This window comes from Ischnura elegans, chromosome 11 (genome assembly GCF_921293095.1).
Source record: "Ischnura elegans chromosome 11, ioIscEleg1.1, whole genome shotgun sequence".
NCBI classification, from domain to species: domain Eukaryota; kingdom Metazoa; phylum Arthropoda; class Insecta; order Odonata; family Coenagrionidae; genus Ischnura; species Ischnura elegans.
The window spans coordinates 23,234,660-23,251,168 of record NC_060256.1 but is presented as its reverse complement, the minus strand read 5'-3'; the positions used below and the strand labels follow the sequence as shown (position 1 = coordinate 23,251,168).

Genomic DNA, 16,509 nt, shown 5'->3' with positions numbered 1-16,509 from the left:
TCGTCACAATCAATTTTCTTCAGCGTAGACACAATCAACTTCAATTCAATAGAGTGATATCTGTGCGTCATTCATTCTCTGCGGAACAGACTCATGACTGTCCATTGCTATCAAGAACAAGCGTGAGACCAAGATAATGCACTTATGGGTACACTTTACCCAGAATGCAAAGTCGTCGACTTCACTCGAAACGAAGGATTTCGCACTCGTCAAGGCTTTATCGTGATGTTTGCGGCGCGCTGAAAACAGTTCCTTCCCGTACGTCGCAGAGGGACATCCTATTGACCACGATCTCCTCACCAACTGATACCATACAAGCTCCATCACATACTCATTGGTGAGTACCTGCGCACAGTATAGTTTTATATTTCATTATGAGTGCAGTTTTCAGCAGTTTTACTCGTCATCATCGTTAGTCAAGAATTTGTAAGATTAGTTTGACGCAGTTAAGCGAATTAGGCTGGGTGAATTAGGCGAATTAGGCTCCATTCTTCTCTACTATCCGCTAGCCTTTTCATAGCGACGCATTTCTTCTCTTTTACATCCATTATAATCTGACCTATGTAACTCATTCGGGGCCGTCCTTTGCCCTTCTTTCCTTCCACCTGTCCTACGATTGTCTTCATCAGACCTACATGCCTCATAATTTGGCAACTAAGTTGTCCCGTTATCTCCTTAAGGTTTTCATAAGACTTCTCTTTTCTCCCACTCCTCTTAGTACTTCCTCGTTACTTGAACGGTCGATCCGTTTTATCTTCATCATTCTTCGGTAGCACCACATTTTGAATGCTTCCACTCTTTGACTTCTATACTGCTGACAACGTCCATGCCTCGCTTCCATAGTGAAACATGCTCCAAAAGTAGCATCTGATGAATTTATTTTTTTACTTCCATTCTTGTACGCTCAGCTGTAAGAAGATTCTTCTTTTTGTAGAAAACTCTCTGCGCCTGCACAAGTTATAGAAAAGGGAGGCTATCTTATATTATTGCGAGTAGCGAGTATAGGTCTTTCAATAAAGTTGTAATTCCAAGCCAACGTTTCGGACATAAATTTTGTAATTAGAAGTTTAGGTTCCATCTTCGCGGCTGCATAAATAGTATTAGATTCAATAAACTTTTCTCTGGTTTCCGTACGGGTTAGACAAACTAAGATCGCCGACATTTCGGGTTCCTTCTCGTCACCTATTCGCATGGCTACAAAATCATGCATAATATTTGATTCCATATGATATTCAACACAAAAAAATAAAAAAATGTACAAATAATTCATTTTATCTTAGAGTTAATGAAAGGGAACTACATATATTTGTAAGCAATGGTTTGCAAGTTCACTCCGAGGAATCATGACATTATAGATTAAAAAGTAAACTTTGCTCTATTCCACACTGTATTAAGTAAAAGACTCAACCGGTTTCGACCTTGTCAGGTCATTATCAAGAGGTGAACACTCTTTAATTCATTTGTTCCATACTAAAAACCAGGTGGTAATTATAGTAACCTATATATTAAAAAACCCACTTCCGACCATTGACTGACTGCTACACACAAATGTTTGGGGCGAACGAGGCGAGATTCGGCAAAAAGTCATAGAACCGAGACCCTCAAAAATCGTCTGAAAACCTAGGAAAATTGTCGAAACACTAAATTTTCTATCTATTTAAGTGTTTCCAACTGCATTTATACCTCTATTTTTTGGGGAATTTGGGGGTCAAAAAAATCGATTTTTCAAAAATGTCATTTTTTGAATGCATACCATGTGATACGCTTAGAAAACGATTTCCAGACCGATTGGAGCACAATTAATTTTGGCTAAATCGTGAAATTTCACTATTTTGTGAATTATTGTCCTAATAGCGGAGGTGATGCGGTGTTGCGTCATAGGCTTGAACAAAAATTTTAAACACTGTCCGTGGTTTTCTGAGTCCCCTGCAGCGAGCAAAAGCGAGTTTTCAACATAAAAAACCGATGAAATATTTGCAATTCATGATGAATTGAACATCATGAAGGCCTGGAAGAAGAGACATCTGTGTATGGCCTTTTAAAAAACGACATTCACTTTTTTGTAGAAAAGTAAAGTCTTAAAGGACCATGGAGGAGGTTATCCCCATAAAAACTCCATGCAAAGGACCCATACTCTCAGTGTAAGTGAGGTGTGTAATATGACGAGGCCATAAAATACTTCGAGGTCACCGTTACTCTGGATCTCTCGTGAGGTAAACACATACGCAAAGTATACGGGAAAGGCAACCGTAAACAGGGATTTGTAAAAAGAGTTCTGAGTAAATTTGAAAGAGAGGCGAAAAAGATTAGTTACCCGACTCTAGTGAGGCCTCATTTGGATTATGCTGCTAATGTATAGGATACCTATGAAGTCGGACTGATATCTGAAATCAATGAAGTGCAGCACAGGGCGGCCAGATTAGGGACGAGTTGTTACATGAAAAAGTGCAGCGTTTCCGGTGTGTTAGGCGACTTAAGACGGGAATCTTTACAAGAGCGTAGAAGATAGTATAGGCTAGATGTACGTAGTAGTAATAATTTTAAATAGTAAAAATAATTTTAAAAAACGAAATAATAATGGTTCGAAGGAGAATTTTTCTCTGGCGACGTGAAAAATATCCTTCGATGGTAGACGCGATCACGCTTATAAAATAAAGGAAATGGACTGCAAAAAAGAGAGATTTTAGGTGTCATTCTTTCCTCGTACTATTAAAGATAACAACGGTGTCTCGATTAACAAAATTAACGGCGCCATTCATTTCATGTTTATCATTTTCCATCGTTCTTATCTTGGAATTGATAAATGTTGAAATGTTTTGCCTTTGCATGAATATATAAGTATAATTTATTAGTAAGCGCAGCATTTTTTCGTGTGGTGTGCATGAATAATATATTAAATAGGAGTTCGTACTAACTTTCCATTCGCCCTGACCCATTACTTCTTTAGTTTTTCATCACAGCATTCTTTTACAATTCCCCTCCATACTTTTCAGCAATTCCTTGGTTTTATCACATGAATGACTTCTCACATCGGAGATACGTGCATTGTGCATAAATAGAAGGATAGATTTCCTCGGCGATGACTAGGATTTATCTTCTCAACTTATCTGCTAAGCCGTCGTGATCTATTTTCGGACTTTAGCGGACACTGCAAACGACACATCAGAAACCATTATCACTCACTCGGTACTCCTTCCCGGGCTCAATGTAGCCAGGATAAGGTAGAGCTCTCACCATACTAAGTCAAAGGTATGTGAAAACCTAGCTTTATAGGTAGCGTACCAGACCTTTTGCTGCTACTGTTTAGAACTGACCTACGGTTTAGATTTCTGTCTTATAAGGTTGCCCTTTAACATAATAGATGAAGTTGATAAAAAAGAAATTAATCTCGTGGTGTAGGATATAATTGCTGATTAAGAATTTGTTACGTCAGATCCAGCCAGATTCTTTCTTAGGACTACCTCACACTGTGAACATTTTAGTTTGGGTGCGGACCCGGGATAAGAATACAGAACCCTTCGAACAGCAGTTGAACGCTCAACCATTTAGGCTTCCAAGATTCCCACGCCACGTCAGTTATGGTTGCTTAAGCTCTTGCACTGAAATGACGAGTCTAGATGAACTTCCGATGCCAAATCGTGGAAAGATGAGTGTAGCTCATCAGATGTTCATAATTTTAGCACTATTAAAGGGAGCAATATAAATATTTTGAAAGTTTAACGTTATTAAAACATCCATGATGTACAACATAAAGAATTCATATTTCATTTAATATAATGCATTGGAAGGAATAAAATGTTTTTATACGATTAGCGATAGCTGTATTCTTGACGTGTAATAATCACTTTTCGTATCATTGTTCTAAGTCAATTGCAATTCAAAGTATCATTTAATTACCTACCATTTCATTCAAAAAGAAACATAGAAAAAATAACTATAGGATAGGATGGGATAAAATATAGATAAGCATTAGGTACCAAAAATCTTTCAAGGCAATATGCCATTAATTCGTTCTTATAACAGTAAATATGCTTCTTAAGCTGTGCCATTCATCCATTATTTTTTATGCAAATATTCCGTTCTTACAACGAAAATGTACCTTTTTCTCCATAGCATTACTCACCCATAATTTTACTCCTATCAACTATTACGTTTTATTATTGAATGGTCAAATTCTAAGACATGTTTCTGAGCCGTAGATTAGTTATAAACCATAGCTGCAATAAAATCCTCATCTCGATTTGGTTACTTAGCGCTTGATAAATTTTAGTTTTTTGAAATTTAGTTTAGATGGCAACGAAAATATTACAAACTAAGTACCTACAGCAGCTACCAAGAAATATTCCTAGGATCATCAGGGATAGTAACAGATGAGGCATCACTGTAATTAATCGCTGCACTCGCTAGGTTGGCTAAATGCATGTATTTATTGTTCATTTTTCAACTTATCTGGTTTACGTTTGTTGGCCCTTGTTTTGCTTTTTGTAACAAACTAGTTTTATGTAGCAGCATTATTATTTATCCACTACATAATCGTATTTTTTTGTATGGTTGGAGTCGAATTTCATGGAGCAATTCATGGTTGGGGAGAGCTTAAACCGCACTCTGGCATGCGCATGTGTTTTGGCCTTTTTTTCGATGACTACGTAGTACATGCTTCTGTATACTCATACCCTGCCAAATACCATTGAGGTGGCTCGCAGGGAATTAAGCAGATGTTTAAGAGCTACACTTGTTATGAGCGGTGTTTCTGACAATTCGAATGAATATTATATAACCCCCACGACAAGAAATATTTTTCAACGCACATGTGCCACATCATGGTTCATATTTACTCCTCTATTAGTTCCATTACTAGCTCTTTCATAACTGCCTTCCCTTGCAGCCCCTATGCGTCAGCTAGTTTTTGCATCACCATTTGATTCTTATAGCCCTTCAACCATGATTGCATAGTGCATTAGAGCCACCGACATTTCCGCTTTTGTATTTACACGCGAACTTTCTCTCGTAATTGTGAAAAGGATAATGTGAAATCCACATCATTGACACGATAAAACTTTCTAAATAGTAAATGAAATTCGTTAAACCCATAAGGTTTTTAAAGCTACAAAACTGTGTGACTAATTGTTTCCTTTTCGAGTTGAATATTGCCCAATAATCAATCTCAGGTCAGTAATTGTTTTCCTCCTATTTAACTCCAACATTTTTAAACAGGCACAAGCCTGAATATTTCCATCGAGTATCACATACGAGTGAAAATGGAAATATATGCTTAAGCCTGTTGGTGGTGAAGGTCGGGCAGCATGGGGAAGGGAAAACAAGTCTAAGCAGAGGTGATTCATAGTTTACAATCTGACGTAATTCACCCACTCCTTACCTTTTCAGGGTGTACCTACATGGAGGAGTATAGAAAAACCCTGCACCTTGAAAATGACAAGTTCTTTCTATTTAATAGACACTAAGACGTACGAAAGCTGTTCATGCTTTTTTTAATTCACGGTCTTTATAAGGAAAAACTTTTTACTCGGAATAAATAAAAAAATATGGATTTCTACGCTAAGCTTTAATGCAGCTCGGCTCCTTTTAAATGTCACATTCAATATAATGAGCTGACGATAAAGTGTGAAAAGCCACACACAGCCAGAGAATTTGGGTGGTATACGGATCGCTAGCACTCGAAGTTTGTTGACCATCCTCACTCATCGCCAAACCATAGGACTCCTTAGATAAACTTTTTAAATAAACTCCGCAAATATAATTCTGAAAGCTATAATCACCATTTGTATTTTCAAAACGGGCTTAATCGTAGTAATTTCTTCTCCAAAAGTTTGTCTTCAAAATCATCCTCGATTTTGGCCAAATTTTAAGCTTCAGGCCTCGGGTGGCAGTGGTAAATATTAAGCGATTTTGAAAAAAAATTGGAAATATGAAATTGTTTTATAAATACACAACTTTCCTGAAGAGGTAAAATTTAATCCAGGAGAAAGTAATTTGTGGGCCTACTATGACGCTCATATGCCGTATAGTACGGTTAATAAAATAAAAACTCGACGTAACTTTAGAAAAAAACTAAAAAAAAAAGATTCTTCTCTTTTATAGAAGTAACCTCTCTAAGAGTACATCTATTTGAAGAATGGAAATTCCAGATAACCAAGAGCACATAGTGAAATGTTTTTTAAAAAAATGGACACTCCGAACCCTGCAAATATATGAATGCGAATAAAAAATCAATGACGATAGAATAATAATAACACTTTCGAGCAATATATAGTTAGTGTGGAAATTTTACTATTGTTTTAATTTAATCTGAATGTATACCAAATGTTTACAAAACATACAATCTAATACGGTTCCACTAGTGAATCCTTCGGACTCACCCAAACAAAAACTTCCAAGTACGAAGTGGCCAAGGGAAAAGAACTGGCCCATACACCCTGAAAATTTGGAATTCGCTCGCCTTTAGCTCAGTTTGGGGTGAGCTCTAACCTTACCTATTCAAGCCAACCTTCGTGTTGAATCACTAAGGGAGTGAATGCCGTTTTATATTTCGGAAGAAGCTTGTTTTTTTGTCACATATATATGGTATATATATATACCATTATTAGTGTGCACAGTGCTTAATTTCTAAAAATGTAGGTACCGGAACGCATACCCACACAATTTATAGAACACGATTTTTAAACATAAGCCGTCCCTCCAAAAACTTCCGATTTTTAAAACTTGCAATAATAATTACAATGAGGAATCATGTTTCACCAAGTATAAAGAAACGATGACATTTTATGAACTTTTATTGATATACGGCACTCACAAATGAAGACAAATCGCATAAAATTCACTTTCTGTAGCGCCGGTTATATTACCCAATTTTCCTTGACTGGTGCCGGAACACCACTCCGGCTGAAATTAAGAACTGCTTGTGCATTAGAAACCAAAGTAACGCCGCTGACTAAATGGCATGCATTTGCTGTTTTTTTACAGGCATGGCGGGGAAGATACGAGGGGTTGCCTGGGCTTTCGCAGCGTTGTTCCTCATCCTCCAGGTCGAAGTTTCACATTCTGCCAACATCCTGGCCCTGTTCCCCTTGGCTAGCAGGAGCCACAACAATGTCTTCAGCACGATCACCAAGGCGCTGGCTCAGAGAGGCCACACCTTCACGGTGGTCACCTCCCAGCCGATAGATAAGCCGCCGCCCAAATACGAGCAGATCGACGTCTACCCGCTGGTCAGCCAGCACCTGAACGCCTTCAACGTCACCGCCAAGATGGGAGCGGCAGAAATGTTCGGGTCGCTCAGCGGAATGGTCAATTCCGTCTGCAGGGACATCATGCAGAAGGAGGAGGTCAAAGCGCTGACTAAACCCAAGGGAGGGAAAGGCTTCGACCTCATCATAATGAGCAACTTCTTCACCGAATGCTTCTACCCATTCGCCAGGGTTTACAAGGCACCGATAGTCCTGCTGTCCCCAGGGGGTCCGATGCCTTCCACGTACAGCGCCGTGGGCAACGTTGTTCTACCGTCTTATTATGCCGAGACGTACATAGGCTACTCCGACCGGATGACGCTGAAGGAGAGGACGATCAACACACTGGCCAAAGTGGCCTTCTCAATCTTCTACAGGTTCTGGGTCCAACGGAACATGGAGACGGAGATGCGGGCAGCTTTCGGCGAGGACACGCCGTCCATAAGCGAGCTGGAGGAGCACGTGAGCTTGGCCGTGTTGAACAGCCATTTCTCGCTGACCGGGGCGAAACAGACGGTGCCCAGTCTGATCGAAGCTGGCGGAGTGCATATCAAGCCGCCGAAGGAACTGCCAGCCGTGAGTCACAGTTCTTCCATCTTATTCTTAAGCACGAAAATTACGAACGAGGATTCTCAAATCTGCCGCTATGATTGTTGTCGTTCAGCGCGCATTTAAATCAGATTTCAAAATTACCACTCGCGGCGCTTCCAGTCATCTATATACACTTTTCACGAGGATATACATGGCATGTATATGTAAGTGAGCCGATAAATCTTATAAATCACTCATTAAACACATACGAGGCTGTTGTCAGCAAAAAAAACTACGACTTCCCAACGGTTAACGGCGAAATTCACAATGAGCGAGACACAGCTGCCTAAAGACGCCGCCGAATAAAATGCGCGCGAAACAGCAACAGCAATATAACACTAAACGTCCATGCTCTTGGGCCTCCTTTAATGAAGTCCTCATGCTCTTAAGCATGGATATTAAAAATTAAACGATTATATCGTTTTTCCCCGAACAATTAAAGCTTAATACATGCTAGGTGAGACCGAGTGTGCGTATCAACTTCATTTTCTTTTATTTTCGTTGACGGCTGGTGTTAAAAACACCCACCACACGCCTATTCAGAGGGCTTGCGGGGTAGTGTGTATATCTAAATGAAGGTGGCTGCGCGATAAACAAAAGCTGAGACCAGTATTATAAAACAACTTCAATATTATCATGAGAAACAAAAGAATTTAGTAAATAAAACACGGCATCCTATATCTACATGAGTACTAAATTCAGGAGTGATAAAATTTACAATCGAATATAGTTATCATATTATTATTTTGTCTAATAGGTGCATAGCAAAGCATCCTACTCATTCATTTATGATCTTATATGTCTTGTATCACCAAATGAGCGTTCATAAAAATGTGGATTCTTGAACTTAATTTCTGGAAAAAACGTATCAAGCCTATTTTTGGACGTAATTCGGTGAAATACGCCAATTTAAAAGAGTAGATTCTAAAAGGTCAAAAGGATTTAATTACTTGGTGAGAGAGGATCAAAATATTACGATAAAACCTCCGAGGCAGCTCTCAAATACGTTAAAATTTTCCTCGACCACTTGGTCGACTAGTAGCAATTTTTTAAGGCCTGTTTACACAATACATTAACACGTACGAGTTAATGTCTATTTTCATGAATGATTTTTGTGGACCGAAACGGAACATGCTCGAATGCATGAACCAAATTAGAACAGTTTCTATTTTCTGTACATGCATTCGCAAAGGGTTGGGTGGTTAAACTATACATTTATAAGTCAACTCGTAGAGGTTAATGTGGAGTGTAAAAAGGCCTTTAAGCAATAATAGTACGAGTAATAACAATAATAAAAATAAAATTTCTCGACCCAACAGAACAATAAAGAGTTACTTTGTTGAGGCCCGTACTCTCTACATTTAAAAAATAATAAAACTAAACTAATAATAATAGCATCGAAAAGACAATAAACGTAATAATAAATATGTACCAGGAATTCGTAATAGAAATAAAAAGAATATTAAATAAGGAACAGGTTTTTATAGCTCCAATTGTCTTCTCTGCTACCGGTGTCATCCCAAAAAGTATGCAAAATACATAGTTTCACAACTCTCCTCCTTCATCCAAATACATCCATTAAATTGCAAAAGGCTGTAATAATTTCAACTTGCCATATAACGGGAAAATATTTCAACGAAATAGAACAGTAAAGAGTTACCTCGGTGAGAACTCGTGCTATTTACATAAAAAAAACTCAGTGAAAGCTGAAGAAATTTTAATAAAAATAGGCGATAATAATAATAATATAATAATATTCAGTGAATTTTCAAGAAAATGAAGATTAGGTACTTCGATTCTCCGCACAATCTCCTTATCTTTACTAATATTCTAACAACAGGATCTCAAGGCGTACCTGGATGGAGCCGGCAAGGATGGTGTGATTTACTTCAGCATGGGCTCCGTGTTGAAGAGCGCCACTTTACCAACAGAGACCAGAGACCAGCTGTTGGCCGCTTTCTCCAAAGTGAAGCAAAGGGTGCTCTGGAAATGGGAAGGCGAGAATCCCCTGCCGGGACAACCGAAAAATGTTCGCCTGGAGAAGTGGCTACCTCAACAGGATCTACTTGGTGAGTGAGCACAACAAGGCAGATCCATTCCATAGCTGGAGGGATTAAGCTTCTCACGCGGCCTACGGACGAGGAAGTTGGAACGCTGAAAAAAATAACATAAAAATATAAGCAAATATATATAAAAATATCACTATAGCAGTCATAACAATATCAACCACTTTCGTCTTTCCAAAGCACTGCATGAAGCAAGTCTCTTTGTTCGCACGGGTGAAAAGTTACATACCACTGGGGTAAAATTCGCAATGAAAAAAAATTTGCGCCCCGCGGCAATGCACACTACCAAAATGGCAAATTTCCTCTTTGTGGTTTATTCTAACTGTAAGTAAGAGGAACAACTTCAAAATTTTCTTGCATAAAAAGTTTGGAAATATTTTTTCCATATAGCATAAGTAACTTCTATATTCATGTAATCTCCGTCAACTCGGAAATTGTTATCTACCTTTCGGCAATTTAAAAAATCAAAGAATGGGTATAATTTAATTTTAAAAAGCTTTTTTTAATGCGAATACGTCGTTCTCTCGATGAAAAACAATGAAGTGCACACGTAAGCACCACCTCATTAACCCATTTACGGCCAACGTTGCGAAAACGCAACATTATTGAGAAATGCAAAAAATTATTTCAATTGAATTTTATTCATATAAAATTCGCTTTTTTCGTTAAAAGTAAGTTTAAACTTATTTTAGTGAGATTATAATGACATTTTATAAGTATTTTGATATTTAAAAAAATACTCAAAATGTGTCAATTTTCAAGTCGCCTGTTACGCAGGATAAATAATTTTTCCTAAGAGTAACTATTCCCTTTATTAAGTTTTTCATTCATTCATATGAACGAAGAAATTTCAATTAATAGATTTTTACAGCTTATATTTCGTTCGGAAGTCAACATCAAGCGAAAATCGGATCGGGAAAACAATGTTGCGTTTTCGCAACGTTGGCCGAATCCGGTATCTAAAGGTGGTTATGCAACCCGCATTACCATATATTGCCGTCTCATAGGAATATGCCGTTTTTACTTTCAGATATAATCCTACGCCTTTTTATGCCACGTATTTGATAGATATCGTCATATTTGATAATTAAAATTCCTAGATATTATGTTTCCAATGAGTTGTTGTGTTATTTAACCTTAATCCAATATAAAATAGATATGCATTACGGTTTGAAAGAAATGAGTCAAAGCGAATATGTTTACAGAAGCTAACGTATTTTCCAGTTTTTAATTGACATTTTTATCTCTGCAGATTAAATTATAACAAATAATGAATGTTTACGAAATACATAAAAGCATTTCGGGTGCAATGGAACACAAAACTTTGTACCAGACTTTCTCCAAACAACTTAGAATACACACCTATTTCAAAAATTTCCACAAAATCCAGTTATTTATCTTTGTCGAATACATGTAAAATGTTCTAGTTAAAATCGAATTAATGGTCACATGTATTTAATGTTTTGCAAACATAGATATGTCACCTCCTAATAATAACCGCCACATTTTAAAGACCAGTCACAAGATCAGATGCAAACTTCATCTGCTATCCCGCTCATCGTACATCTTTCCAGAACTCATTCCAGGTTCTACGAGGGTTCTACGAGGATTATATCTATGAAAAATATACGAGATTAAGTAAAAATATTCGGTTTTTGAAATCGCTTAAGGCATAAGTTTATACCTTACTTACTGCCTCATTATAACTTATTGGTTACATGAAGAAAAATGCACATCTATTATATTTATTTGGTTGTTCTTTTCATCGTGTAACTTAAAGCTATTCCTAAAACTTCTTCCTCATTGGCTCTGCTCTCAGTGATTCGTCGCTAGGTAATTGATGGGCTGTATAGTTAATAAGCCTGAACTAATTATAATCTTTTGCAACATTGTGTATGATATTTTTTTCTTTCTTTTTTGAACTTTGTATAATGGAACTCTCTGTTATGCTGTCCTGCTAGTTTATCGCTCACAACGAGTGAGTTGATTTCATGATTTTATGTTCAGTTAATTCTATGTTTATATTAACTCTATGATCTTTGTGCAAGTGAATAGGATAGTTTCCTTCATCAAAGAAAGCAAAAGACATTGATTACGATTCTTTACCCACCATTAGTGTATTCATAATATACAAATTATTTTGTTTTGAAAACCCCAGTTTAGACGAACGTTAATGGTCAATTTTAACCTCATTTGAAAAAGGCCAGATTGGCGCCCATGCGATGCCACTCCACGTGACGTCACAGGGACCTAGATGCTATACGAGTAGATAGGAGTTTTACATCGTCTGAGATTACCAGTGCATGCATGAGGCACAGAGCTCAGGGAAACATTTATTAATAATCACCTATTAAAATTGCCAATGGTCGGAAAGTTTCTTTCATTTGATAGGGTGTTAATAATCCTCATTTAAGCCAAGCGCTGCCTGCTAACAGGGTACTCTACGCCTCCACCATGCTCGGCAGCAAGCAGCCTGCATCGTAGCGGCGTTCATAGCCTCGCACCCATGTGGCATCACACAGCAGCAGCAGACGTCACACGGGCTTTTCCCTGCATTCATACTTAGCCGTCGCGTTTTCGCGAGCTTGAAAATTTTCACTTTTCATTTAATCGCGAAAAATAGATATCGTCATTTAAAAATCTAAAAACTTGAAATACGTTCTCCATAAGTAAAAATCTTTCGATTTAGGCAATAATTAAATAATAGGAAACCACCCTATTTGCTTCCCTAAGGAAAATTTCCAGAAGTCCTCTTATAACATGAGAGTCGGATTAACCCATCTCGCCCATAAAACTTTCTGCTTGCGATTGTGATGACATTTATTGACGTTGCTCCAATGGTTGTATTCCTTTCCAGCACACCCGAACATTAAAATGTTCGTCACTCACGGGGGTCTGCTGAGTTTCCAGGAGGCGACCAGCAGGGGAGTCCCTCTCATCGGCATCCCTTTTTTCGGAGACCAAGAAATGAACATGAACAAAGTCCTTCAGATGGAATTGGGAGTGAAAGTGGATGCAGCCAATATAACCGCAGACAATATGCTGAACGCCATCAATGAAATCTTAGGGAATCCAAAGTGAGTATATATCTGGGCTATCAGATCTTTCATGAATGTTACATCTTATAAAATAGTCTTTTTACCACTAAATCATTTCTAATTGTGTGGTATTCCATTTTAAGGTGTCTTGGTTGGACAATTATAACTCATACCTCTTCTTTTTTTAAATAAAGCGAGACTAGTCTCGAAGAGTAATCATCACCTTCAGGCGTGAATAACTAATATTTATCTATTATTGTAATGATCCCAAGGTCTTGGAGTTTAGACCAAATAATTCAAAAGTGATTTGCCTACGTTTTTGTTTATAATAAAAAAATTTAATAATAAATAAATATAAATAAAATTATAAAGAAAAACAAATAAAATAATGAATTATATCGGCTGTATCGTTTTTAATCATGTTTAATTTATTATAATAAAATAAGGATACAAATTCAAATAACTTACGTAAATGAGTACCAAAATTGCTTGTCAGAAAGACATTTTATTTATTGAATCTACATTGGGTGGATCGGAGCACGTTTACGCTGATTTTTTTCAACAACTTTTCTTACGTTTTAGCTTAAGAAATTTTGGACATTGTGGGTTAATAAAGCAGTTCATGAAATAAAAGTGATACGCATTCAGTTGTTGGCTATTTGCGTTATTAGCTGTAAAAAAATGTTTTTAAGTCCAAGTCTGTTGCATACACTTGGCCCATTCAGGGGGCAGGTTGACACAACCCCAGACCGACGCTTGACTGATGCTCAAAATCGTGCAAGAAAAGCCCCTATGAAATAAAATAAAATAAAATGATAAATAACAAATAATAACATAATCAATAAAAATCAATAAATAAAATAATCAATCCTGTAGAAATTATCCCTGAGGAGGGTTAAAAATTAACCGAAACGTAGGCAAACCACTTTTGAATTATTTGGCCTAAACTCCAAGAACTTAAGATCATTATATAATAGTGGTCAAGACAAGAAGGAAAAAATCTTTTTTTTGTAACCTTAGTCACGTAATGGAATTCTGATTAAGGCTAGATGAGAGTTACATGCCTGGTCACCCCATGCCACGCACCCTAAAGGTGGTTTGGACACTACCGTAGATGTAGATTCATGTGTTCTCGCAAGATACAGAGCTCTCCTCTACCGTTCGATTCCTTGTCCTTTACTAACCATATATACTACCTGAATGAGCACGGTATTTTATGAATGCAATTATTAATATGGCTTTAAAGAAGCCGTGTGTTCCACTTAACAGCCGTAGACAAACATGAATTTTTCTCTCCACAGATACGCCCAGAACATGAAGAAGGCCAGCGCGATAATGAAGGATCAAAAGGATGAACCATTAGACAGGGCCATCTACTGGATAGAATACGTGTTGAGGCACGATGGTGCCAAGCACTTGAAGCCGGCAGCCTTCTACCTCAGCTGGTACCAAGTCTACCTGCTCGACGTGATTTTCCTGGCCATTATACTTCCAAACGTCCTCCACACGGTCGCCGGTATTGTAGTGATGAGGCTGATCAAGAAATGGTGGAATTCAAGAGGGAAAAAGGACGCCTCGAAAAACAAGACTGAATGACTGGATGGGCGTTCATCATTAAATTATTAATGTTTTATAATGGTTTTATAAACCAAAGTTCAATTGTATTATTCGTAATAAACATGAGTGAAATTCTCAAAACAGGATCATGCAGGAGCTGGAAATCATTGGAGTGAATGACAAAGTGGAGCCTAATTGAAGTATTTATTACAACCTAAATTGCATGCGTAGTTAGTGCAGGCATAAGCAGGTATCCCTACACAATTTTTATTAGTCCATTGCGCCAACCATTACATTGTAGGTGCGTTTACCCAGCCTGCCGCTTGCATTGACGCTAGAAAATAACGGTTAAGGTATGGTTGGTCTACATTTTTCGGGCGCAATATTTTTGATTTTATTTATTGGTGATATATCTTATTGGAACTCAACATAATAATTGCGATATATTTTAATAACGTGATATTTTAGGGTATTTAATTTTATTGTCAGGCATAGACCATGATAATGATTAAAAGAAACCAGTTGATGACGCGAAAGAAACAGCACTGACACGAGTGAATAAATAATACTCACCTCTTTCAACACATACATCCATGCCATGTATAATAATAACCAATTTCAATAATTTTTATAGAATTATGTTTGGCACCTTCGGGAGTTATTTATTTAGTCTAAAAGTTATATCACCTTGGATATAAATTTCAGTAAATATCTCTGATTGTAATTCATTTCCACATGAAATTCAGGTCGTTGTATGGTGCAGCGTCGCTGGTGGCAACTTTAGTAAACCCATTGCAATGTGCGGGGGAATAAATCACATTTCGCGGCCGAGTGGACAATCCTCTAATACAATACTACTGGAGTATAACAACGGATTGTTAAACGGTCTATATCGGTTGTGCAACATCAGGCCTTTGTTTTTCTCCAAATCGTCTTTATCTAGTTAAAGACAGTGCTGTAGTTGGAAAAAAATTTACGCGGTACTCACCAAAAATTGCCAACATCTGAACATGTATTGTACATCCGGCCGCCACGATTGAAATGTCAAACTCCAACTCTTACTTTAGTACCAAGTTGTGTCACGAGATAACTCTGAACAAGTAAATAATCCTTTTCCATTTTTCTTTCCGAAATCCATTGGACTATTTACAATAGGGGTATTTTTTACATATGTAAAAAGGTAGTTTAACCGGTACGCTTATAATGAGCTTGGATTTTTTGGGGTACGCCGTACCGGCCCAACCACAGCACTGCTTAAAGATACACTTTATTTTTCCCTCACTACTTCGATCGACTTTTCCTCCATTCTCTCCACAACAATTTCCATCCTCCTCTCATCAACAACTCCCTAACAACAACAACATCAATAATTAAATATCAAACGTTACAGCACGAATTTCTTTTATTTAAATTCATCTAAAGACGCTTCTTCTACCATACCTTCTATAACGATGGAGCACTACCGCGAGAGACAGTTCTATACCTCCTTAACACGTTAGAAACGCCGACTGATGCAATACATAAGTGGTAACATCCCGCGTCAACAAGATGACTCGACATAACTGTGGCTCCCAAGGGCGCACAAAATGAATGGAGAGGAAAGATAAGCGGACATAGCCGCTGTGTTGGGTTCATTTCTTCATCGCAGTCATGTTCACGCGAGCGTAAATATAACGAATACACGAGGAAGAATAAAGAATTTTCGTGGGCCAAGGAAAGAGCTGGTGGGAGCCCGATAGGCAAGACCAGCAAGTTCAGTGCTCCTGCTACTATTGGTGATGAAGGGGCTACATAGGGAAGCACCGAAGCACAGCTTTATTTTCGTTGCCACTCTAAGCGCACTAGTTCCCCAAAATGTCCGCCGAGCGTCGCGATAAGGTTAAAGCGATTAATTCAATCTAACCGATTACTATAATCACGATCGTGAGGTATACTCTTGAAAAGTCATGAGTTAGATACATCGCATCATCACGAATATTAATTCCGGTTAACTGCCCTACTTACAGTTTATTT

The 16,509-nt window shown here is 37.8% G+C and overlaps 2 protein-coding genes across 2 annotated transcripts in view; both read left to right on the top strand.

Moving 5' to 3' along the window:
• Window positions 1–16,509, top strand: part of LOC124168429 — a 58,446-nt gene that overhangs the window by 33,861 nt on the left and 8,076 nt on the right. Inside the window, exons 6-9 of the mRNA XM_046546650.1 lie at window positions 6,982–7,820; window positions 9,676–9,904; window positions 12,759–12,978; window positions 14,241–14,455. Of these exons, the coding sequence (XP_046402606.1) occupies window positions 6,982–7,820; window positions 9,676–9,904; window positions 12,759–12,978; window positions 14,241–14,455 (1,503 nt within the window). The remainder of the gene's footprint in view (window positions 1–6,981; window positions 7,821–9,675; window positions 9,905–12,758; window positions 12,979–14,240; window positions 14,456–16,509) is intronic.
• LOC124167788 (UDP-glycosyltransferase UGT5-like) lies at window positions 200–14,642 on the top strand. The gene is made up of 5 exons (XM_046545809.1): window positions 200–337; window positions 6,982–7,820; window positions 9,676–9,904; window positions 12,759–12,978; window positions 14,241–14,642. The coding sequence occupies exons 2-5, from the start codon at window positions 6,984–6,986 to the stop codon at window positions 14,533–14,535; spliced, it is 1,581 nt and encodes a 526-aa protein (XP_046401765.1). The 5' UTR covers window positions 200–337; window positions 6,982–6,983; the 3' UTR covers window positions 14,536–14,642.

What these genes read in the sequence shown, in the direction of transcription:
- LOC124167788 (XM_046545809.1), top strand. Translation starts at nt 6,984, where the DNA reads ATGGCGGGGAAGATACGAGGGGTTGCCTGGGCTTTCGCAGCGTTGTTC. An exon ending in CGCCGAAGGAACTGCCAGCC is followed by an intron (nt 7,821 to 9,675) that starts GTGAGTCACAGT and finishes TTCTAACAACAG; the next exon opens with GATCTCAAGGCGTACCTGGA. An exon ending in ACCTCAACAGGATCTACTTG is followed by an intron (nt 9,905 to 12,758) that starts GTGAGTGAGCAC and finishes ATTCCTTTCCAG; the next exon opens with CACACCCGAACATTAAAATG.